This window comes from Spermophilus citellus, assembly GCF_964194105.1.
Source record: "Spermophilus citellus genome assembly, chromosome: 1".
Taxonomy (NCBI): domain Eukaryota; kingdom Metazoa; phylum Chordata; class Mammalia; order Rodentia; family Sciuridae; genus Spermophilus; species Spermophilus citellus.
In genome coordinates this window covers 230338740-230363947 of record NC_138182.1, presented here as the reverse complement: position 1 = coordinate 230363947, position 25208 = coordinate 230338740, and the positions used below count along the sequence as shown (strand labels likewise).

The 25208-nt window shown below is 38.3% G+C and overlaps 1 protein-coding gene across 1 annotated transcript in view; it reads right to left on the bottom strand.

Moving 5' to 3' along the window:
* Positions 1–25208, bottom strand: part of IQGAP2 (IQ motif containing GTPase activating protein 2) — a 285989-nt gene that overhangs the window by 227777 nt on the left and 33004 nt on the right. The window contains exon 2 of the mRNA XM_081284983.1: positions 14675–14774. Coding sequence (XP_081141109.1) covers positions 14675–14774 — 100 coding nt within the window. The remainder of the gene's footprint in view (positions 1–14674; positions 14775–25208) is intronic.

Below are 25208 nucleotides of genomic sequence, written 5' to 3'. Positions count from 1 at the left end.
CATTAGTCTGATGGGATCTCAAGGCCACCAGCTGAGGTAGTATCAGCCTTAGATGCTAGTCTCTTCCCTCTTGAGAACATAATTCTCAAGCCTTGGTATACATCATAGTTTTCCTGTGGACTGGGGTTGTGGCTCAGTGTGGAGTGCTTGCCTAGCTTGTGTGAGGCACTGGGTTTGATCCTCAGCATCACATACAAAAAAGGTTTAAAAAAATAAATCTTAAAAAAAGTTTTCGTGAGTAATTTGTTAAAATTCAGACCCCCTGGCCCCCCTCCCTAGATACAGAGTTATAGGGTCTGAAGTGATCCCCAAACTCCTGCATTTGCACAAACACCTCTGAAACCCCAGTGCAGGTCATAGTGAATTTGGGGAATCACTACAGTCTAAGTCATTCAGTTGGAAACGACATAGCTTCCTCATGTTTCACCCTGTGAAATACCAGAGGCAGGAAAAGCTGTGCCTTACAAGTTATGTGATGGTAAGATGGCAGGAACAAACTCCAAGGAAATTTAAGCTAAACAAGACTGAAAGAGGAATACAGAGATGACTAGCGATGTTATTCCTGAAGTCCTGTTCTAACACTTCAATGGGTTCAAGTTTCTCAGCAAAAATGAAAATCAGAGAACAGAAATGTACGCATAGGTAACTCCCCCATGTAAGATATTGAGCATTTAACTAAAAGCAAACTTAAACAGAGTCTATCAAACCAAATAAGTTTAATATTCATTTTTATTTATTTTCACTGTTGAGCTTTGTACCTATGACTTTTCCTAATCAGCACAACCTGGAGAGACTCATGGGATTTAGACCTTTGTCCTAAATCCGAATCTGCCACAAACTCCATCATGGATAAGGAAGTTGATGAGCTCCTCCAAGCCCCACATATGAAATGGGAATTTGACTCTGTTAGAGGAAAATGAAGGTGTTCAGACTGAGACAGCAGTGAAAGACCATTCTACACTCTACAACCACTCTGAAACATGAAAGAGATCAGCCAGCCTCAGTCATGCACTGTCTGTAATCCCAGCAAGTCAGAGGCTGGGGAAGGAGGACTGCAAGTTCAAGGCCAGCCTCAGTAACTTAGTGAGACCCTGTCTCAAAATTAAAAGTAAAAGGCTGGGGATGTAGTTTAGTGATACAATGCCCCTGGGTTCAATTCCCAGTGACACAAAAATAAATATAATAAATAAATATATAAAGTGAAAGACATGAAGAAATCTGTCTGTGAATACTTCCTACAAATGTTCTCCCCCACCAACTTCCTTAGGTCTCTCTATGCATTGAATAATGATATTGCTTTATGAGTTTTAAGCATCGCAGCATGAGGCAGCATCTGGTGGGGAAGTTCATACAGGAAGGAAGAGACCTCAGTGGTGTTTGCTATTCAGACCTTTTGATGTTTCAACAGAAAGCCAAGCAATCTTTGAACCAGTCTTAATAGTAACATAACCAAAAAGACGATTGATGAATTAAAAGTAGAATCCAGACATAATCAGAAGTAAAGATGAACCCAAATTATCTTGGATGAGGAGAATCAAACCTATATAACAGAAAACTGCCAATTCCTAATAAAACTTTTAAGATCAGGAAGTAGGTAGAAGGGAAAACAAATGCTACGTAAATACATGGTAAATTCTCCCCATAGCAAACTGCTCATAGTGGTACCAGTTAAAACAAAATGAACAGGGGCTGGGGTTGTGGCTCAAGCGGTAGCGCGCTCGCCTGGCATGCGTACAGCCCAGGTTCGATCCTCAGCACCGCGTACAAAAACAAAGATGTTGTGTCTGCCGATAACTAAAAAATAAATATTAAAATTCTCTCTCTCTCTATCCCCCTCTCTTTAAAAAAAAATGAACAAACAACATAAAAGGAAAAAAAGAAAAAGAAAGGGAAAAACAAATAGACAGTCGATGGCTACATTGTGCTAATTCCACCAAAACTCAAGAAGGAAGAATTGATCAAGAGCTGGAATAGAGATAACCCACAAAGAACCTAAAAACCAAGACCACATTTTGAATTTACAAGGAATATGTAGTCAAAATGCATGACAAATAAAGTAGTGGGACAGTGTGTCCATTTTTAAGTACCTAGACTTTGAAGTCATACAGATTTAGGTTGTAAGACTATTTCTCTTGCCTGTTGGCTCTGACACTGGCCAAATTACTTAAGTTTTTCCAGGAACTGATTTCTCCATCTATAAAACAAGGATACCCCTTGTCCCCCAGGGTGGTTATGAGAATTGAGATCATATGCATTGAGTGCTCAGGGAACCATGCCTGGTGAATAGATACTCACGTGATCACCCTTATTAGTAAAGTACATTTGAGACCATGGAAAATTCCAAACCTCTCCTAGGCTTCCAACTTTGAAGCGCCTGAGAAGCAAATATAAACTTTGAGATTAAATATCAGTTGCTCAACTTGTCTTTGGCTGGAAGATTAATACCAATTGTTTGTCTTTAAAACTACCAGCACTTTGAGAAATTACATCTTCATGTGTCAGAACATACCTAATTGGCACTTGTCCGATATATATCTAAAACTAGAACACATAATATATGCAAATAACAAACAAAAAGCCTCCCAGAGATGTGACCCAAGTCTACATTCAGCTAAGAGAAACCACAAAATGAGTTCATTTGGGTTAAAAAAGCCCCAAAGCATCCAACCCACCCCCCATGGTTCTGCAATCCAAATCCAGTCCCCTGCCAAATCCTGTGACTTCTTCCCTCACATCCTTAATAAATGTCCCTTCTACTGAAGATCATAGCATAATCCCTGGACCTCAGTACCAACACCTCCCCTGAGGATCCAGCTGTAAGTACGAGAAGCTGGCAGGCAGGGCTGGTTGGTATCACATCTCTTCTTATGCCATGAAGACACCCCATTAAGATCACATCTCATCCACTTGCAAGCTACCCCCAGATAAGTCCTTTCTCCTCATAGACTACTATTTTCCTACTACAGGGATGTGCCAAACCCTGGCTTGTCTAAAAGGTAGAAGCCTTACTAGCATATAGTTTCGGAAGCAAGCTGGTTGGAAAGCAACCCCAAGCAGGCTATTCCTCAGAGGTAGGCCTTTCCCTCACCCAGGAATCAGACCTGAGAGGGTCTGCTCTCAACTCACTGCACCTCTGCCCCACCAGCCACCACATGGAGCAAACCCACTCTTCTACTTATCCCCCTTGGACAGCAGAGATGAGGTCAGAGCCAGGGAAGGAACAAGGGAGTAGGAGGGAATGCAGTTACCATGGAAACATTAAAGCTGTTTGTTTTGAAAATACAATTAAGAGAGTCCTTAAAATTTCATACAGAGCAACAACAGGTCTCAATAGATTGTTCACCAGGAAAGGTATTTTGGTCAAAATTCCAAGTTTTTATTAACATTACTGATGAGCACGTCCATGGAGAGTGTTCTTAGAAAGAGAGACAGTGAGGTCCAAGCATGAAGAGAAAATCCAACAAAATCCATAAAGCATTCCCAGGCATAAGATTCCTTTTTTTTTTTTTTTTAAAGAAATCATGATTAATTGTTAAGTAAAACCATCATTCACGCTTAACCTGCTTAAACATTTGAGTATTTTTTATTCCAAACCTGATTGTCTAACTTGCTGTTAGGTTGGGCCTGAGCTTGAGACTTGATCTAATCAGAGGTGTCCTTTTGGTATCTGAGTTGTAAACACAGACACAAAAGCAATCACACCCGTGTTTTGTTTTCTTTCCAGGGCACATACAAAACTGTCCCAGACTTACCCATACAGAGAACAGTTTGGCTCACATAAAGAGTTCTTTAAAGATAATATTTCTAAACAAGCCCATCACCAAGGGAAGGCTTTTCCACTTTGTTTATTTTCAAAGTTAGGACAGAAAAAGTAAGCACAGCAAAAAATTTGTATGCATTTTCTCTTTTCTTAAAAAAGGATTATAATATTACAGGAACTTTCCTTGGGAGATACAATAGTGGCCCCATTCATAACTACTTACTTGACTGTAATTTGCAAACTCCCTCTCCATGTCTTGCCAAGATTCCCTCTCCTGTTCTCTGACCTTCATAAGAGCTCCAATTGGATTTAGTTCCTCAACCCAGAATTTTCCCAAAGAGACCTATCTTAAATTTTTTTTCAGTTATCTCCCAAAACTGGAAAACTAAAATTTTTAAGGATTCATTTTTATTATTGAAATATATTTAACACAGATCAGTAAGAAATCTGCTCAGCAGTACCAATTCTTTAAATTAAAAGAGTAACTTTTTCAAAACTAAGATTTCTGGCATCAGAGAACCTTTTATTTAAAGTCCATGAGTCACATGCTTGTCTGCAGAGTTCCATTTCAGCAAAATTCCCGTAGTAAAGAAGCTTTAAAGCTAGCTTTTGGTGATATCCAAAAAGAAAAATGAAAAGTTCATTTACTATTATTATTTTAAATGATACAGGAATGAAAAACTTTCTTTCAAACAGCTCAGGACTGAATGTAGATGGTAGAGTGTTTGCCTATTATGTCCAAAGCCCCGAGTTCAATCCCTAGCACTGAAAAACAAAACAACAACAACAAAAAACACTTCTTTGGGGGCAGGAGGGACGACCCAAACTCACAATTAAAAAAAAAAAAATCAAGGCAGTAATAACCTTAGTATTACAGCTATTCAGATCAAGACATCTAATTCCTGGTTGGGTTTCTGATAATAAAAAGGATTTACCCCTGTCAATGGCAGCTTAGGGTACTCACTGTGACCATAACCAGGATCCTCACATGAAGACATTCAACTTTGGTTCTGCCTTACATCAGTTTATTGCTTTCAATATCCCAAGCCTGTTCCTCTGGCTTTTCCATCAATTCTGGCAGCTATCTATACCCTTCTAATTCATTCTTTTTATGCTTATGGTAACCAGAATTGGCAACCAAGAATCTTGACCAGTACAATACACTTGCCTAAAAAGTTTCAAGAGAAGGTATCATGATATATTTCATCAAGTAATTATAGCTTAAAGGGGATTGTTTTGACATGTTATAAAACCTGTATTAATCTTAGGACATAACGATTTGTGTACATTCATGTCAATCTTTTCCAATCCAAAGAGAAATAAATTTTTCTGCTCTTATGGGCTGAATTGTATCCCCCATTCACATGTTGAACCCTAACATTTGGAACTTCAGAACATGACTAAACTTGGTAATAGGGTCTTTAAAAAGGTAATTAAGTGGGGTTGTTCAGGTGGCCATAATCCAACACAACTGGGGTCCTTTCAAGAAGAGGATATAAGGATACAGACAACCTACAAGGATGAGCCCGTGAGGTCTCAGTGAGAAGGTGGATATCTGCAAGCCAAAAAGAGGCCTCAGCAGAAACCAAACCTATCAACACCTTGATCATGGACTTCTAGCCTCCAGAATTATGAAAAAAATACATTTTTTTAAGTACCCTGTGAATTCCAAAAGGATATGGATACACAGTATGGGCAGCTTCTAAGGTGGCTCTTGATGATTTGTTCTGTTTTAAATTTGTACTCTTGTGTACTCTGACTTCCAGCTGGCTCTCTCACTGGGTCACTCGGATAGTGGCTGGCTTCAACATAGAGGTGACATATGGTTGCCATGCTGGGAGCTGCCCTGCGGAAAGGTTCAAGTGGCAAGCAACCAAGGGAAAACTCGACCCAATAGCAGCAACGAACTAAGATCCTCAGTCCAAAAGCCTGTCAGGAGTTGAATCCTGCCAACAGCACTGAGTGAACTGGAAGTAGAAGTACCCTATGTGAATCCTGAAATGACTGCAGCCTTGTGAGAGATCTAGAACCAAAGGACCCAGCGAGGATATGCCCAGACTCCTGCTCTCCCAACATACTGAGATAAACGTTTGTCAGTGTAAGCTACTAAGTTTAAGGGGAATTTGTTATACACTCCTGGTTAAATAGTAATACCTATCACAGACATCCCTTGCCTCCCAAAACAATTATAATTAGGTCTCTTTGACATCATCTGAACCCTTCAACCTGTAAGGTAAAGAGCCACATGCAATGTCCTGGGTGGAGGGAAAACAGGTCCATGTGGCCAGAGCAGAGAACAACAGGGAACAGAGCACACTGTGGGGCTGGAGAGGCTGCAAGGACTGGACTGTGCAGGGCCCATTCAGCCCAAAGGACTTCCATCTTTATCCCAGGAGTATTTAGGAACCACTGGAAGACATTAAACAGAAGATTGGTCACAGTAAATCTGAGTTTTTAAATGATTCACCTGACTATAATTCAGATAAAGGATTGAAAATGGGCCAGAGAGGAGTTCGGAAACCAATTAAAGTCCACTGTAGCAATCTAGCAAGAGATGTTCAAAAACTTCAGTAGGCTTGTAATGGTAGAATAGCGTTGAACATATGAGAATAGTTAGGAAGATGATACTGATATGGAAAGATATACACATACCGAAATTAAAAGAGCAGATGAGCACTGTCATGCACACCTGTAATCCCAGCAACTTGGGAGGCTGAAGCAGGAGGATTGCAAGTTCCAGACCAGTCTCTACAACTTAGTGAAACCGTTTCTCAAAATAAAAATTAAAAGGGGGCTGAAGGTATAGATCAGTGGCTAAGCACCCCTGAGTTCAATCCCTAGTGCCAAAATAAATAAATAAAATAAAAATAAAATAAATAACTAAAAGGAAAGAATTTTAAACTTTTGAGTAAAAATTTCAACCTGAAAACCTGAATGGTGAGCCTTTCTGAGCATAGAATTTAGTTGTTGGACCTCTATCTGCAAGAGCAACCCCATTGCACTTGTTTACATCTACTGGATGCCCAATAAGTATCTACAAAATGAATACAGCACCTAGGTACTTCACATATCTCAGGAGTACCATATGTATGTGATACATCTGCTAAAATCCAATTAATCTTATTTATCAGCTTCACTAAGGACCTCTCCAAGCTTTCCAAGCCAGTCTAAATAAAGGAATTTTTCTCTAGGTAACAGTTTTATTAAGGTAATTTATATATACCAAATAATTCTTCCTTATAAAAGTATACAATTCAGTGGTCTTTAGAGTTGTGCAACCACACCACAAGCAATTTCAGAACATTTTTATCAGTCCAAAAAGAAACCCCACACCCATTCACAGTCACCTACCATTCATCCCCCCAATCAGGCCTCACTAATGTACTTCATCACTATTTCATTTGGACATTTCATAGAATTTGTTACCTTCTGTGTCTGGCTTCTTTCACTTAGCAAAATCTTTTCAATGTTCCACCATGTTGTAGTATGTATTCCATTTTTTTTATAGTGGAATAATATTTCATTGAGTGGAGATACTACATTTATCCTCATTTCTTCAGTGGATGGATGTTTAGGTTGTTTCCATTTCCTGCTAACATGAATAATGCTTCTTTGAATATTTGTGTACAAGTTTATGTGCAGGTAAAGGCTTTCAATATACCTGGGAGTGGCATTGTTGGATCATATGGAAACTCTATGTTCAAGTTTTTAAAGAGCTGCCAGAACGTTTTCTAAAGAAGCTATGCCATTTTACAATCTAACTAGTAGTATATGAGAGTCCCAATTTCTCTACACCATTAGCAACATTTGTTGTAATTCAAGTTATGGATTGAAGTGATCCTAATGGATGTGAAGTGATGTCTCCTGGTGGTTTTGCTTTGTGGTTCCCCAACAAGGAGTGATGATGAGTTATCTTGCCATGTGTTTATTGGTCATTTGTTTATCTTATTTCTCAAACTTCCAGAATTCTTGTCTCTTTTTAAATTAGCCTATTTTAAAATTAGGCTATTACCTTTTTACACCAAGTGATAAGAATTCTTTACATATTTTGGATGCAAGTCCTTTATCAGATATGATTCATTTTTCTGGTATCTTTTGAATATTAAAAAAACTTTAATTTTTATGATATTATATTTATATATTTTACCTTTGTCATTTTTGGTTTTGGTGCCAAATCTTGGCAGCTACTGCCTGAACCAAGGCCCCCAAATTTACTCCCATGTTTTCTTCTAATAGAATTATAGTTGTGGGCTGGGGATGTGGCTCAAGCGGTAGCGCGCTCGCCTGGCATGTGTGCAGCCCGGGTTCGATCCTCGGCACCACATACAAACTAAGATGTTGTGTCCACCGAAAACGAAAAAATAAATATTAAAAAAATTCTCTTAAAAATAAATAAATAAATAAATAAATAAAGTTGTTCATTAGACAGTTATTTAAAAAAAGTTTTTTAAAAAAAGAATTATAGTTGTGACTCTCACATTTCGGTTAATAATCCATTTTACAATAATTTTTGTATATGGAGGGAAGTGTGGTTCAATTTTATTTTAATGCATCTGTGGAGCTTCAATTGCCCCAGTGTTCTTTGTTGAAAACTATTTCTCTCCCATTGAATTGCCTTGATTCCCCTGGCAAAAATGAATGGACCATAAGTATCAGAGGCTTTTTTAGATCCTCAACTGCACTCCATTCATCTATATGTATATCCTCATGTTGATACCACACTGTTTTGATTTTGTAAGTTTTAAAATTAGGAAATATGAGTCCTTCAGCTTTTTTCCTCCTTTTCAAGACTGTTTTGACTATTCTACATTCCTTGCACTTCCATATGAATTTTTAGGATCAATTTGTCAATTCTGCATTGAGAAAAGAAAAAGGCAGTTGCAACTTTCTAGAAATTGCATTAAGTCTATAAATCAATTTCAGAAACACAGTTTCAAGATTGACTGCCAATCCATAAACATAGGATGTCTTTCCATTTATTTAGATTTTTTTTTTAATTTTTGACAGTATTTTCTAGTTTTAAGTTTCAAGTCTTGCACATATTTTGCTAATTTTATTCTGAAGTATTTTATTCTTTTTGATGCTATTGTAAGTTGAATTGCTTTCTTAAATTCATTTTAACTATTTTTTGTTCGTATGTTTGCATTTTGTTTCCCATGCATTATAATTGTACATAATGATATATTTTTTTAAATTGTCGACAGACCTTTATTTTGCTTATTAATTTATTCATATGTGGTGCTGAGAATCGAACCCAGTACCTCACACATGCTAGGCAAGCACTCTACCACTGAGCCACAGCTACAGCCCCCCATAATGATGATATTTGTTGTTACATATTCAGACATGTACATGATATAACTATATAATTTGGCCTATATCATTTCTCCCACCCCATCCCCATCCCCTGGTCTCCCTTTGATTTTCATGAGATCCCTGACTCCCACCTTTATTTTTCTTCTTCTTCCTCTCTAGCTTGCACATATGAGAGAAAACATACAATCCTTGTCCTTCTGATTAACTTCATCTTTAGATTTCTCATTGCTAGTGTAGAGAAACAAAAATTTTACACATTCTTTTAGTATCACACTACAATCATGACAAACTAATGATTCTGTTTTTTTAGTAGATTCCTATAAAGTTTGTGTAAACTAGCTATGTCACTTTGAAATAGTTTCACTTTTTTTTTTTTCATTTTACTCTGGATACCTTATTTCTTTTCTCCTTATCTATTTGCCCTTAGCAGAACCTCCTGTGCAACGTTTAATTTAATTGTTGAGAACAGACATCCTATTCCTGATCTTCTGGGAGAAAACATCCAGTATTTCACCATTAAGTTTGATATAAATTGTGAATTTTTCACAGATGCCCTGTATCAGGTGAAATTCTCATCCATTCCTAGTTTGTTAAATGTTTTTAAATCAAGAAAAGAAGATGGATTTTTATCAAATGCTTCTCACGCATCTTAATGAAATGATCATGTGACTTCTGCACTTTATTCTACAAATGTGGCCCATTATATTGATTTTCAGGCATTCAACCAAGGTTGTATTCCTTGGTTAAATCCTACTAGATAGTGAATACTTGGTTTCATATGTTGTTGGATTCTATTTGCTAAGATTCTGTTGAGGATTTTTGCAATTTTACTCATAAGAGATATTGGTCTTCAGTTTCCTTGAGATATCTTTGTCTAGCTTTGATATTAGGGTAACACATGCCTCCAAGAATGAGTTGGAAAGTGTTCCCTTCTTTCATTTTTTTGGAAAAGTTTGTGAATGACTTGTGTTAATTTTTCTTTGTTAATTTTCTTAAATATATTGTTTAAATAGTAAAAACCATGAAATATAAAACTTACCATGTTAATTCTCCTTTATATACTTAGCAGAATTCTACCATGAAGTCATCTGGATATGTTGGAAATGTCTTTCTTTCTTTCTTTCTTTCTTTCTTTCTTAGTTGTTGATGTACAGAATGTCTTTATTTTATTTGTTTATTTTTATGTGGTACTGAGGATTGAACCCAGTGCTTCATGCATGCTAAGCAAGTGCTCTGCCACTGAGCTAGAGCCACGGCTTTCACATGTGTTGTATTTACTCAGATTTTTTTTTTCTTTCTGCAACAGAGATTGAATTGGAGGGGCACTTAACTACTGGGCCACATCCCCAGCCCTTTTTATTCTTTATTTTGACACAGGGTCTCCCTAAGTTGCTTATGGTCTTGCTATAAGTTGCTGAGGCTGGCTCCCAGCCTATGATCTTCCTGCTTCCACCTCTGGAGCTGCTGGGATTATAGGCGTATGCCACCGTGCCCAGCCTATTTAGATTTTTTTCTCTTTTAATTCAGTTTTGGTAGTTTGGTGTCTTTCTAGCAATCTGTTCATTATCTAATTTGGGACATAAAATTGTTCATATTATTTCCTTAGAGTCCTTTTTATTACTGTGTTAGAGGGGTTCCCTTTGAATAAAGGATTTTTTAATTGTTTTTTAAAGTTACACATGACATAGAATCCACTTTGATATAATTATAAAAGCATGGAATATATCTTGTTCAGACCCCATTACCTCTCCTTTCCCTTCCTTCTCCCCTCCCCTTTTCCTTCTCTCTACTGATCTTTCTGAGAAAAAGGAACTTTCAAATGACTTAGTATTATAAAATCTTGGAACTAATAAAACCAAAAATAAACAATTTTAAATTTTTGAAAATTCTAAGTTACAGGACATACAAACTAGATACCTTCCAAATGCAGAACTAATATATTTCTAATTAAAATGCATCATATTCATCTAAAACTGAAAAAAGAAACAAGAAAAAGTTTCAGCCTGAACAAACACATTACACCATTTGGTAAAAACTCAACATTCTAAGCAACTACACTCACATGAAGACACATATACACATTGTAAATACAATATGACAAATTCCTAAGGTGCTAGTGCTATAAAAGAATCATTTATTTTCTCAAATTCTCTTAAATAAATAATCTTTAGAACAGAGAAAAACTCACTTCTTAATACATTTCTTAAATTCAGGATCATGAAATTTCTGTATACTATGCTTTCTTAAATCATAGCCTTCTATGTATCTAGTAGTAGTCACATAGTTTTTATATGATTGGTAAACAAAATTCAGTTTCTTTGAAAGAATTTATATCTTCATGATTCATAAATACATATTATATCTCATCTTTATATCTCATCTTTTATAATAAAAATTATGAAAATCTGTCTTAGAGGAAAATTTTAATTTTTGCAGCCTATTATTTGAAAGAAACTATTCCAAAGGAATAGTTTCAAACTATTTCAAGGAACCTGGGGTCATTGTTATGTGAATTTGTTTTAAAAATTCAACTACCAAATTTCAAAAATACTAGAAAAAATGACAAGCTTTCAAGCTTTATTTACATGACCTTGATATACTGTAGAGAAAATTGAGCTTATATTATCACCATACACCTGACTGGTATTATAGCTTGCAGAATACTTTCATCTTCTTTAATTAATTTTTTTTTTTTAAAAAGCCCACTAAGTAGGTAAGGCAGGTGGTAGTACTGTGTTTATCATGCCATTTATATAGAAAGAAAACTGTGCTTCCCCATAGGCCAAGAGGCCTGCCCAAGGTCATGCAGCTTATAAATGGTGGAGCTGGGACAAGGAAATCAGGTCTACCAACTCCCAATCACATACCTTTTCCCACTTACCAAAAAAAAAAAAAAAAAAAAACAATAGCAGGAGGCAAAAGCACAGACTATGATGTATATGCATGTGAAGGATGCTTCCTTTAACTAAAACTTTTTCACTGAAATCTCATTTCTTTTGAATGTTTATGAATCATTCTTCTTATCTAATTATTTTTTGGAAACCACTTGACTGAAAGCATGTTTTTCATAATCATTAGACCGGTAGAGAATCTTTAGCATCCTGCAATCTAACTGTAGATTTCACAGACATGTTAAATAAACCTTAAAACGTAACCATTAGAACTTAAAGGAAGTTACATGGTACTGTTAAAATATTAAACAACACTGAGAAATCCCCCTGTGGAGCAATTCTGATGCCAAATTAGGGCATGTGTCACTGAGTTAAAATTCTCACCATTCTAGCTCTGTAGGCAGCTATATACCAGTGATCAGAGATAAGCAGCACCAATGACATTTAAGTGTTTATTTTCTATAGGGATAACACATCATGTTCAGGGAATGATACAGTTCCTCCAGTATTGGTGCACTCTGTCACACAAGCATTAAATCAAACTCTAACTCATGGTATACGAACAATGTAGTATTCACCCAGGAAAGGACAAAGTTCCTTGATTCCTCTGATACAAAAAGTATTTGCACTTAGGACTCTTTATCTTCACTTTCTCCTTGGAGAACCCAACACATTTTCTTAACCTAAAGACTCTAACTGAGTCAATGTGATTTTAGAGACAACATATCCTAAGTGGTCACACACCCACAGGTTAAAGAGAAGATTGCTGTCATAAACCTACACTGCCCTGAATGACCAATGGACTTCAGTCCAATACGCTATTGTCTTACTAAGCTTTTATCATTAGGCAAGTGGAAGCCTGAGGACACTCTTGAGGAGAAAGGACTTGATTCCAGTCACTGCTTCTCCTCACATCCAAACCAGTTTGATGAAGAATTTGAAATCATCTGTAATTTTCTCAATAGGACCTCTAAAGCACAGGAAATAATGCCAGAAGTTAGTAAATGAAATGGCATCAAATTAAAGTGCTTCTGCACAGCAAATGAAATGATTAAGGATGTGAAGAGAGACCCTACAGAATGAGAGAAAATCTTTGCTAGCGACTATTCTGACAGAGGATTAATATCTGGAATAAATAAAACACTCAAAAAACTCCAAAAAAAAAAAAACCCTAATAACCTAATTAATAAATGAGCAAATGAACTAAACAGATACATCTCAAAAGAAGAGATAAAAATGGCCAACAAGTATGTGGGAAAAAAATGTTGAATATCATTAGCAATCAGGGAAACACAAATCAAAACCACACTGAGATTTCATCTCACTCCAGTCAGAATGGCAGCCATCAAGAATAGGAACAATAGCAGGGTGTGGTGGCACATACCTATAACCCCAGTGACTCAGGAGACCAAGACAGGAGGGTCATGAGCTCAAAACCACCCCTGTCTCAAAATTAAAAAAAAAGGGCAGGGAAAGTGGGATCAATCTCTGGTACCAACAAACAAACAAACAAATAAATAATAATAAATGCTGGAGAAGATGTGGCGGGGAAGAACACTTTCACACTTGTTGGTGGGATTATAATTAGTACAACCACCATGGAAATCAGTATGGCTCCTCAAAGGACTAGGCATGAAGCTACCATATGAACCAGCTATTCTACTCTTCAGTTTTTATCCTGAAGAATTAAGGTCATCATACTATAGTGATACATGTATACCCATGTTTGTAACAGCACAATTTACAATAGCCCAACTATGGAACCAGTCTAGGTGGATGAATGGATGAATGGATAAAGAAAATGTGGTATATACATAATGGACTTTTATTCAGACATAAAGAAAAACAAAATTATGTCATTTTCAGGAAAACAGATGGAACTTGAGATCATTATGTTAGGCAAAATAAGCCAAACCCACATATGCTTTCTCTTATATGTGGAAGCTAGAGAGAAAAAAGGGGGAAGAAAAAAAAAGGTGTTGGGAAAGAAATCTCAGGAAAACTGAAGAAAGTTCAGTAGAATAGAGGAAAGAGTCCAGGGGAAGGGAAGAGGGGTAGAAAAGGGAAATAATGGGGAACAATATTGGCAAATCAATTTATTACTGTGTGCACGTACGAAATACATAATTACAAATCCTACCATTATATACAACTATATGCACCAACAAAAATATGGAAAAAAATTGCTTTCAATATAATGCACTAATAAAAGCATAATAAAAAAGAAAGAAAGAAAGGAAAATCTGCAATTTGTTCAGTGATTTCTTAGGAGACTCCGGAGAAGGAAAAGGGAGCAGATGTCTCCCTAGTCCCTGGACCTGGGCTTGGTAACAACTTTTTCTTAATCCTGTTTGATCATTTGAAAAAATAGGTTTTTCATCTTCCATTAGCCTGCCACCAACAAGACCGCAAATGAGTTATTAAAAGTATAGCAGCATGCACACAGGTGAGCGTGGTGCCCATCTAGCCGTGACTGAGAACTGGAGTTTGGGGGGACACCTCTGGCCCATTGAGCTGGCATGGGGAGTTTGTCCAGTTCTAAATCATGGATTACAGACAAGATTCTCTCCCTGGCTATCCTTAACTTTTGACAACTCTTCGGAGCTGCTAGCCCATTCAGGTACCTTCTGGTCATTAAATCCCACACCCTTACCGCAGAGCTTATCTCCAAAAGAAGGTGCACCAATAGCCTAGGTCTGGCTCTTACCTCTTGGCTTCCTCCAGATGGCACAAATATTCATAAGCAATGTTCTGCCGCCTCCTCTCATCCATCTCCTCTGCAGAAAGCCTTTCATCATCCACGATAGCTGGAAACAAAGGAAAACAACACATTATTACAAGGGCAGCCTTTATTGAATAAATACCTGAGACCACTTAGAAAAAACTCAGTGTTGAAGGTGTAGCTCAGGGGCGCAGTACACGTTTAGCATGCAGAAAACACTGGTTTGATGTGGCGGCTGGGGGTTGGGGGACAAGGGGAAAGAAAAGGAAGAAAGGGAGGAAGGAAGGATGGATGGATGTTAGTTCACCAAACCTTCAGAAATGGGGTATTATAACACCACACCTAGAAAAAGATTTGCATTTGAATTTACATTACATCAAAAAACAACAAACGAACAAAAACAAGACAGAAGAAGGATTAAAAGTACTATAGAGTCAGAACAGAGATCATGTTTTATGGAGTCAATGCCTTAGGATTTGAACAGCCTCAAGTCAATCAGAGCTAAAGAATTTTGTCCAGTGGCTACACTTGGAGGCACTGCCCCACACAGCATCCCAGAAATCTGGGACTGAACAAAGAATATACATGTACTTGTGTGTTCCCAACCAATCCTTGAAGAAATTAATGCCTTTAATCTGACCCAAAAACCGATTGATCCCACTGTAGGAATGCCCAAGCCTCAGTTCTGCCTCATTCATTTACAAGGCCAACCTTTCTACTTGGCATGTATCCAAAAGACAAAATCAAGACAGGAAGTTATTTTAGATTTTTCAAGTCCACACTCTTTGTTCCAATACAAGCCTAGTTCATAAACTTCAATACTTCAGCCTTGCTTTTCTGTGGAGACTACAGCCTCACCATTTCCTGCAGCCTCCACAGCATCCAACTGTCAATCAACTCTGCTGCCTATTTACATGACAATGTTGCTTTCCCATAAAAAGGACTCCTTTCCCTTTTTCTCTCCTGGAACTTTAAGTCTGACAGCCCTAAAAGTAATTCTAGTTTGTTAGATCACTTCATATAATAAAGGTTTTGTGTGTGTGTGTGTGTAGCAGGGGAGAAATTCAGTGTTTGCTTTTTTGTTCCAAAAAAACAAATAATCAGTCAGCCATTTTCATAAAGGGGGCCGGTGGTCACAAGAAAAGATAAAGATATGAAGGTCACCCATCAGTCTCTAAGAAAACCATGCAAATCCCACATCCTGCTAATGACGGGGTCAACTACATCACTTTGGAAAACAAACAGAATTAAAATCATGTTTCGAACTCTTAAGGGGATAAGTACCATGCTTAAGATCTAAAACTAATGCTAAAGCCTCAGACTATTTGAAAGAGAGTGCTCTTGTTCTACAAATAGAAAGGCAGAATACCATAAGCATAGAAATACATACTAGATTCTTATTTATTGAGCTCTGTCTTTGTTTCAAATTATGTCATTTTTCAGGAGCAACGTTTTTTTTCTATGCATTTCCCATGCAGGTGTCATGACACTATGATAAGGAATTTGCTTCCCTTTACAGTTAGGCACACAGGCTGAGTGGTCATTTGCCCAAGTGAAGAGCAGAAACACTGGGACTAGAAATATTTGGACAGAATGGAATAGTGTGGAAGAACTGAATGTCTCTGTAGATGATGAAGAAAGGGAATCAGCAGGAGAGGGGAGAGAGGCAACACGGAGCAGCACCTGCAGATGGTCAGAACAAAGGCAGGAGCGTGGGACTCTAGCCTGTCCCCATCTCCCTTCCCGCCATTCCCAATTTTCCACTGTCCCTCCACTCCTTCAACAGCTTCCTCATCCTGAATAAAGCCAGAAGAGGATAACAGGGTTTATACTTGTCAAAATCATGTGGGTTTTTTTGGTTTTGTTTTTTGTTTTTGTTTTTTTTTATTATTATTATTAAACTCAATCTGAGCTGAGCTTTAAAAGAGCTCTCTCATTTCAGAAAAGTACAAAAGCTCTCAATGCTCTTCCTCTTCCCCTCCACTGGGGGAGCCCAGACCTTCTGCTTCTCTCCCCCATCTGAGCAGCAGATTTTGATGCTCAGCCCACTTCTCTACCCATTCACAACCCAGCAGAAGCTTCATTCTAACACATGGTCCTACTAATGTCATTCCCTCTCATGAAACCTTGAGATGGCTCCCCATTTTCTCCAGCACAAAGTTCTAGAACTCTTTGCCTCTCCTCCCCTCCATGGAGCTACACTTCAGCCAGCCTTCCATAAAGCGCTGTATCCCAGAGCTGCACGGCACAGCTCGCTTTTATGTTGAGGTCTTCTGCTCTCCACCTTCTCACTGCCTGGAAAGCCATTCTTCTGCTCTGTGTATGACATCTCCAGGAGACCTCATGATTTCTAATTTCCTATTTTAATATCAGTTTAAAGACTGTTTCCTATTTCTGACAGGATATTTCCATTTTATAGTACCTTCAGACAAATTTTAAAGCTTGATCTCAAAATAAAATTGGGGGAGCCTACATATGTCTATCATCCCCAACTTTTAAGAACATAAACACTGGAAGTACTCTCCTTTCAGCTTGATCATTCCATCTAGGAAAAAGCAGAAGCCTCCAGCTTTTGCCCCAACTGCATCCACAAATCATGCAAGATTCTATCAGCCCAGGAGAGTTGCTGAGGGGCTTACAGACTCTGCTATTATTCAAGTTAAAATTTTTTAAAAAGTCAATGTGTAAATTAATACATACAGTTTATGTATTTATTTATTTACTTACTTACTTAGCAGTACCACACAGTTTTAAATGGCAAATGAAACAAATTGACCACAGCTGAAGAAATCCTATGTTTAAGCCTCAACCCAATAGCTACTTCCTTCCTAAAGTCTTCCCCAATTGTCTCTGCTCAAAATGTCCTCGTTTCCTAGTCCTCTTTTACTGTGTCTTAACTCCTAGAAGACACTTGTGCCAGGTATGGTGGCACACACCTGTAATCCCAGCGGGTCGGGAGGCCGAGGGAGGAGGATTGTGAGTTCAAAGCCAGCCTCAGCAACAGAGAGGCACTAAACAATTCAGTGAGACCCAGTCTCTAAATAAAATATGAAAAAAGACTGGGGGTGTGGTTCAATGGCTGAGTGCCTTGGGATTCTTATCCGGCCACTCCTTCCCCCCCAAAAAGACACACTTGTGTCCTCAGAACATCTTGCTTACTTCGATGCAAAGGCCACGTACCCACCAAAAATCTTTGGTAAACATAATCTCTTATCAAAAAAAAAAAAAAAAAAAAAGGCCAGGAAAGGAGCCCAAAAATATCTATGTGGAGTAATTTTATTTTCTTATTTCCCTGAATAAAATAAGGGTATGATCATCAATGGGTTCACTCAACTAGTGTTTAATTCATTGGTTCCATGTACCAGACTTAAAGCACCAGGGACAGGGCAGTGAACTACCCATGTGCCCCCACAGGGGCTTCCTTATACACATATCCTCCTTCCCTCTGACCTTCCACATACCTGGCCCCCTGCTCTTCCCTCCATGCTTCTGCCTCACCCTCTTTTCTTCAGTGGTAGAGAACACTTATCATGACCTACCATCAAAGTGTAAACCAAAGCTATGAGATTGAAAAGGTCTTAACAGCAAAGACAGACACTTTGGACCCCAGGATGCCTGCAGAGGTTTCTGCATTATTCATCATTTACTTAGTAGCAACTTCTGATAAGAGCCGCAGGCATGGATAACAGCCCTGCCATTTAAAGAGCCATCATGGAGCTAATAATTCATTTGAGACATGACTTTACTGCCTGTAAAGCTCTTTTCCATGTTGTTGTGTGGTTTTCATAATCTCCCTGAAAGATAGGCATAATCTCTTTCTTACAAATGAGGGAACCGAGGTCAAGTGAGGGAAAGGACATCCCATAGCTACTCCTGGGTCAGCGGCAAAGCCAGAGCTGGATCCCAGGCTTTCCAGCCCGGCAGCCTGCTGCTGCACTGCTCCAGACCAGTACTCACCAACACACCAAGCACGGGTCATTTGAGTGGCTTCAGAATTACTTCTTTTAAAAGAGAACTTTATTAACTATGATTTCCTCTAAAGTTCATCTTTATTTTTATGCCTTGAACCCTAAGACATATGAGGAAGAATGTTTCTTAGATATAAACAGTGGCTCTCCTGAAGTATTAGCAATTCACAGAATGCCATTTATAAAATCAGCTGACAATGGCTAAAAGACATTATTTTAAAGCAGTTACATTCTATAGAAATCACATGATAGGGCTTATTCAGAGCTTTAAGGAGCAGAATCAAAGTGAGTTGGTAGAGAAGGTTTGGAAATAGAAGTGAGATGAAAGGAAACTCGAGAGTTTCCTCTATCCAAAGAACATCCACAAAGTTCAATGTAAAAAGAGCAAAGATCTACCTCCTTTCATAAAGGATTGACATGGTCACTGCTTAATCTCCCCTACTCTCTACCTGCTTCCTTCACACAGGGACATGAACACCGCCACCACATCCTTTGTATTAAAATTCATTCATTTGTTCAAATATTTGAGTGGCTGCTTAGTGCCAGTTTGAACTAGGGGCTAAACACAGTACACAGGTCTCTCATTTTTTGTGTGTTTTTTTAATATTTTTTTTTGTTGGTGGACCATTATTTTATTCATTTATTTATATGCAGTGCTGAGAATCGAACCCAGTGCCTCACACATGCTAGGCAAGCACTCTACCACTGAGCCACAACCCCTGCTCCTCATGGTTTTTTTATTATAGTTAATTCAAAGTTTGGAATAATTATAAATGATTAGATTTGGGGGATATACTAGAGGGACAGTTGGAAAGAATCAGCAAAAACCGTGCTGGGGATCCAGTTTTATAAAATGGTGTCATTTAGAGTATATCCTCTTAAGGAAAAGCAAAAGATTGAGACTATGATGGAATCATCAATACAGAAAAATACACCCACCATTTAGTATTTTAAGTACACACTGTTATTCTGTGTAATGCAAAATTTCTACAAAGAATCCTACATATCTTTGGGTATGTAATTCGCTACAGTTGTGGACCGAACCATTTTCTATGAGTTTGGAACTGCTTTACCTGGAAGGAAATAGGTAAATGGATACATTCTCAATCTCTGAGCTTAAAGAATAATCACTAGAGATGGCATTTATACCCCAAGGAATGCACAAGAAGCAAGAAAATTGATTCTAAAACTAAAACTGGGGGTGAGGTAGGAGAATGGGATACAAAGTTGAGAACCAAAAGTTCAAGATTTTAAGAAAGCTGATACACTCAAGTAAACTTGACCCATGTTATATTCTGGCTTCCTGAAGTATTTCACAGCTACTTGAACTTAAAAGGGCCCCATGATCCAACTTCCCTAAATTGAATTAAAAAAAAAAAAATAGGCAAACCTGAAGTTGCTAGCAACCTGATATATGTTCATAGGCACTCTAAAGAATATGGAATGATGATGACAGTGTTAACCCATTTGTTAAAAACATGCTTCCTGGGCTGGGATTGTGGCTTAGTGGCAGAGCGCTTGCCTCGCACATATGAGGCGCTGGGGTCAATCCTCAGCACCACATAAAAGTAAATAAATAAATAAATAAAGGTATTGTGTGTGTGTGTGTGTGTGTGTGTGTGTGTGTGTGTATATATATATATATATATATATATATATATATATATATATTAAACCTATGGTTTCCTCAAGTCACTGAGAAACTGAGTGCATGGCCTCAAGTCTCATCCATTTCTGTATCTGCAAGGGACAAGGAAATAGTAGGTGCTCATTAAAGGCGCATAACAGTGTGCTCAACCTTTGGCTTAAAGATAGAGATACTAGTCATTCCAAGTCTGATCCTACCAAGCCCACTACCCTGATGGAATACAGCCTTCTTCTCTGGTACTAAGGGAAGGTGAATTTTATTTAAAGGTAGCCCTCCACACCATTCCTGGAATATCTCCCCATCACACATGGCTAAGAAATTTCCAAAGTTGTAAAGCAACATACAACCCCAGGGACTGTTCAGGTTAGACAAGGCTGTAAGGACTATGGTTACCCACTTGAATAAGAAAAGACCTAAAACGTCAAGTTTAGCAGGAGGAGGAAAAATTTTCCAGGTGAGGAAATAAGGACAGCCAACACTGAAGCTACATGTTTACCAATAAGGGTTAGATCCCGTATTGGCCAACAGTCCCCTCCCTGTTCCAATGAGGTCACTGAGGCCCAAAAGAGTTAAGAAGCTCCTTTGTACAACTATTCAGGAATATGGAGAAACAACCTTACAGAAATAACTGATCCTTTCCTACAAATGTGCTTTCCAGGAAAAGTGGCATTGAGTGCTACACAGGAAATAGGGTTCTTGGATCCCACTTTCATATAAGAAACCCAAAACTTTTCCCCTAAGAACGTGGACATCACACTTGAGCAGTTGGGTGCTGTTTGTACCAAGCCTCAATGGCAAAACCCAGGACACCTTTTAAGAACAGGACTTCATTTCTAATTCTCACAAACAAAAGGAAAATTCACTTTGCCCACTGTGCTCATTTGAACAAGAATGTCTAGCTTCATTTTTCATAATCTACAAACCCAAAGCAGACCATAGTGATGTTAAGGTCCATACAAAGAGATCAGCCAGCTGTAGGCTGAGATGGGAGGAAATAGGTCTGTCTAGAACTTTGTTCCATTTGGGAGAAGAATTAAAGGCAGTGATTCCTAGATTGGGAATTTCTTAGACAATTATAATTTCAAGAAACATTCTGGGAACCAAACCACCTCTTGCTACCAAGAAAGCACAGGGAAAATTCCACTTGCCCACTGCCTGCTCCCACACAGACACTCTGTCATCTTCACCCCACACAGTCTCCGTAAGGAAGAATGGGGTGTCAAATTTCCATGGCCAATTTTAAAGCTTTAACTTCAACAACCAAAGGTAATTTAAAAATCTTCAGTATCTATAAGCTGCTACTATTTTTTTAATTTTTTAATTTATTTTAATTAGTTACACATGACAGTGTAACGCATTTATGCACTTTGATGTATCATACATAGATAGGATATAATTTCTCATTTTTATGAGTGTGTGGGAGAAAAGGTACACTCATACATTGCTGGTGGGACTGCAAATTGGTACAACCACTATGGAAAGCAGTATGGAAATTCTTCAGAAAACTTGCAATGGAACCACCATTTGACCCAGCTATCCCACTCCTCGGTTTATACCTAAAGGACTTAAAATCAGCATACTACCGTAATGCAGCCACATCAATGTTTATAGTAGCTCAACTCACAATAGCTAAACTATGGAACCAACCTAGATGTCCTTCAATAGATGAATGGATAAGCTGCTACTATTTTTAAAAGTAGGGAAAGGAACTCAGACCATCTCTACTGGAGTATGAACTTATTTATGCTTAAGATGGTCAGTGAAAAATGCCCCAAATTATTTAGAACCAGTCTTAAAATGATTCTCACTATTCTCTATAAATAATGAATACTTTAAAGACCCAGATGTTTAGTCAGGCATGGTAGCACAGGCCTGTAATCCCAGTGGCTCGGGAGGCTGAGACGGGAGGATCGAAAGTCCAAAGCCAGTCTCAGCAAAAAAGTGAGGTGCTAAGCAACTCAGTGAGACCCTGTCTCTAAATAAAATACAAAATAGGGCTGGGGACGTGGCTCAGTGGCTGAGTGCCCCTGAGTTCAATCCCCGGGTACCCCTCCTCAGAAAAAAAGACCCAGGTGTTTACCTATACTTTAATACCTCATAGGAATAATGATATTTTATAAATGTTAAACAGACTTAGTAAGTTAAATAACCACAGTCTTCTGGGTTGTTCCCAAGGAGTAGCAAGTGGGCTGGAGGTGTCACTCGGTGGTAGAGTGCTTGCCTAGCATGTGTGCAACCCTGGGTTCCATCCCCAGTCTTAGAAAAACAAAAACTGTCTCCAAAGGGTACCAAGTCACTGGTAACATCTTGTCCTTCTCTTAACAACTACCCACAAATGGTAAACTATCAGAGGATATTCCTGCAAAGCTGGAAGCTTTAGAAGACAATAGAATAGTCTTAGATGATTTTTCCTTGACCATTAGAAGAAAAGAAAAATAAATCACCAATAGCTCAAATGGAGGTACAAAATAACTTCATGGTTAAGACTAGTATTTTTTTCCTGTATATGTTTCATAGTCCACATGTTTTATTTTTCTAATCAATGTAAGCTCTTCATAATGGGTACATAAAAAACAGCAGACACAGCTAGGTGATATAAGCCTGTAATCCCAGCTTCCTGGGAGGCTGAGACAGGAATTCCAAGTTTGAAACTATTCTGAGTAACTTAGTGATATATATAAAAAAATGGCTGTGTATATTGCTTAGCGGTAGAGCACTTGCCTAGCATGAGTAAGGCCCTGAGCCCTGAATTCAATTCCTAGTCCCCCCCCCCTCTCTCTCTCTCTCACACACACACACACACACACACACACACACACACACACACACACACAATAGCAGACAGGAAGGATTAACAGTGAGCTCTTTGTAAATACCATTATTTTTTATATTTCTTAGTCCATGCATCCCTCTTTAAGATAAGAATTGCATTCTCCATTTTCCTGATAACAAGAGATAAAAGAGGTCATGTAATGTAGGCTTAGGTCACTCTAAGATCATAAAGACAGTTAAATGGCAGAATTTGGATTTGAAACCACTCTGATTCCCAAGTTCATGATTTTTCCACAAAACTTTCCTAAATACTCTATATTACTAATATATATCCTTTTTAGATACCTATTATCAGAAATAACAAAAGCTGGGCATGGTAGTACATGCCTGTAATCCCAGCCACTCAGGAGGATGAGCTAGGAAAATCACAAGTTCAAATCTAGTCTGGGGAACAAGGTGAGATCCCCACATCTGGGGGGGGGGGTTAGAAATAATGCATAATGACAGAGAAGCCTTAATGCCAAGTCCAGCAAAAAGGATGACTTTTATGCATCTAATTGATCTATTTGAACTGCTAGAAAAGAATTACAGTCACTCAAAATGTCTGATGAACCTTTAGTTGGCCTTGTACAAAAAAAAAAAGAAAAAAGTTCAAAGGCAGCAGAGAGGACATGATCAGAAAATGACTAAACGCTATGATTGATGCTTTACTAGAAAGCCCAACTGTCTGAACAGACAGCTCAGGTATGATAAGCTAAAGAAAGAATAGGTATCGGGGTGAGTGAAATGGAGTGAATGGAACGGACCTACTGGGGAGTAAAGAGAAGGCAGCAATAAGCTTATATGACGTGAAATGTTAACATGTCAAAATCAGAGAGCTGAAGAAAAACACGGTGATGTTTTGCCTGGGCAGGATTTGGCAATAGAAGGAACAGGATGAAGAGATGGTACGGGGGAAGAAAGAGGAAGCCAAGTAGCAGCCAACTCATTTTGTGACTTCAGAGAGTGGAGGTGGAAACTGCACATGGCTTAGCTCCAGAAAAATCACCCAATATGCCAATTTATATAAAGACGAGTTTGCACCATGAAGGGGGGGGGGGGAGGAAACATGCATGCACCCCACTGTCCTAGCAATATACTAAGGAGCTAAGCTGAAACTTATATCTGGTAGAGAATTTTAATATAATAGACTCAATTATGAGGCCATGATGTAGAACAGAAGGGTACTATTAATGCAAGCATATGCTGTTTGTTAGTCAGTGTGGATTAACACAATTCAGGACAGTCAATTTAAAAAATATTGCCAAAAACTTAGCTCTGAAATGGGTCACACTATTCCAATAGGGACATGTTGACAATACGGTCATGGATCAAGAATACATTTCAACATAATTATATTCTAGACCAAAGTAGATCAGGCTAGATCTCATGAGTAAGAAGCATCTCTGGTTTTAAGAATATCAGGAAAATCAGCACCAATCAACACATTTACGGTTTGTAGAGGGCTGGACTTGTGAGAAGTCATAAAACACTGAATATGATGCCAACATCAAGCAACAATACTTGAACCAAACATGCCGAGTTATTTAGTTTCCAAAAGTCATATATATGTATAAAGTGCTATGCCACAAATGATCTCATATGACTATGCCATCATGGGATGGATGGAAAATATTATTGCCTCTACTTGCCCAAAATGAAAATGGACTAAGTGCATTGTTCAATGTCTCAGGGTTAGTAGATGGCAGAGCTGGTTTGTATTTAAAACTTCTCTTGGCTTTTGTTTACTTTCCACTGGCCTTTGTGTTTTGGAGGTCCCCTATTATGTTACAGCAAACACATTTTTATTCTTCTCAATCATCAGCATGGGAAGCAGAATGAAATGGAATGGCTGATGTGGGAAGGGAGTGGAATTGGCAGGAGTAGGTGAGGCTCACATTGAGTTTGCAGCTGAAGAGAATGTATACAATCCAGGACTTTGTAAACTACTTGGAAAATATACAAAACACACGGAGAACACTCTCTCATGGGAAAGAATTTACCTCATTTGGGCAAAAAAGCTGCAAACAGTTTGGTTTTGGCCCATGTGCTTCTTGTCCTAACATGCAATGCCCACTACCTTCAGAAAGCA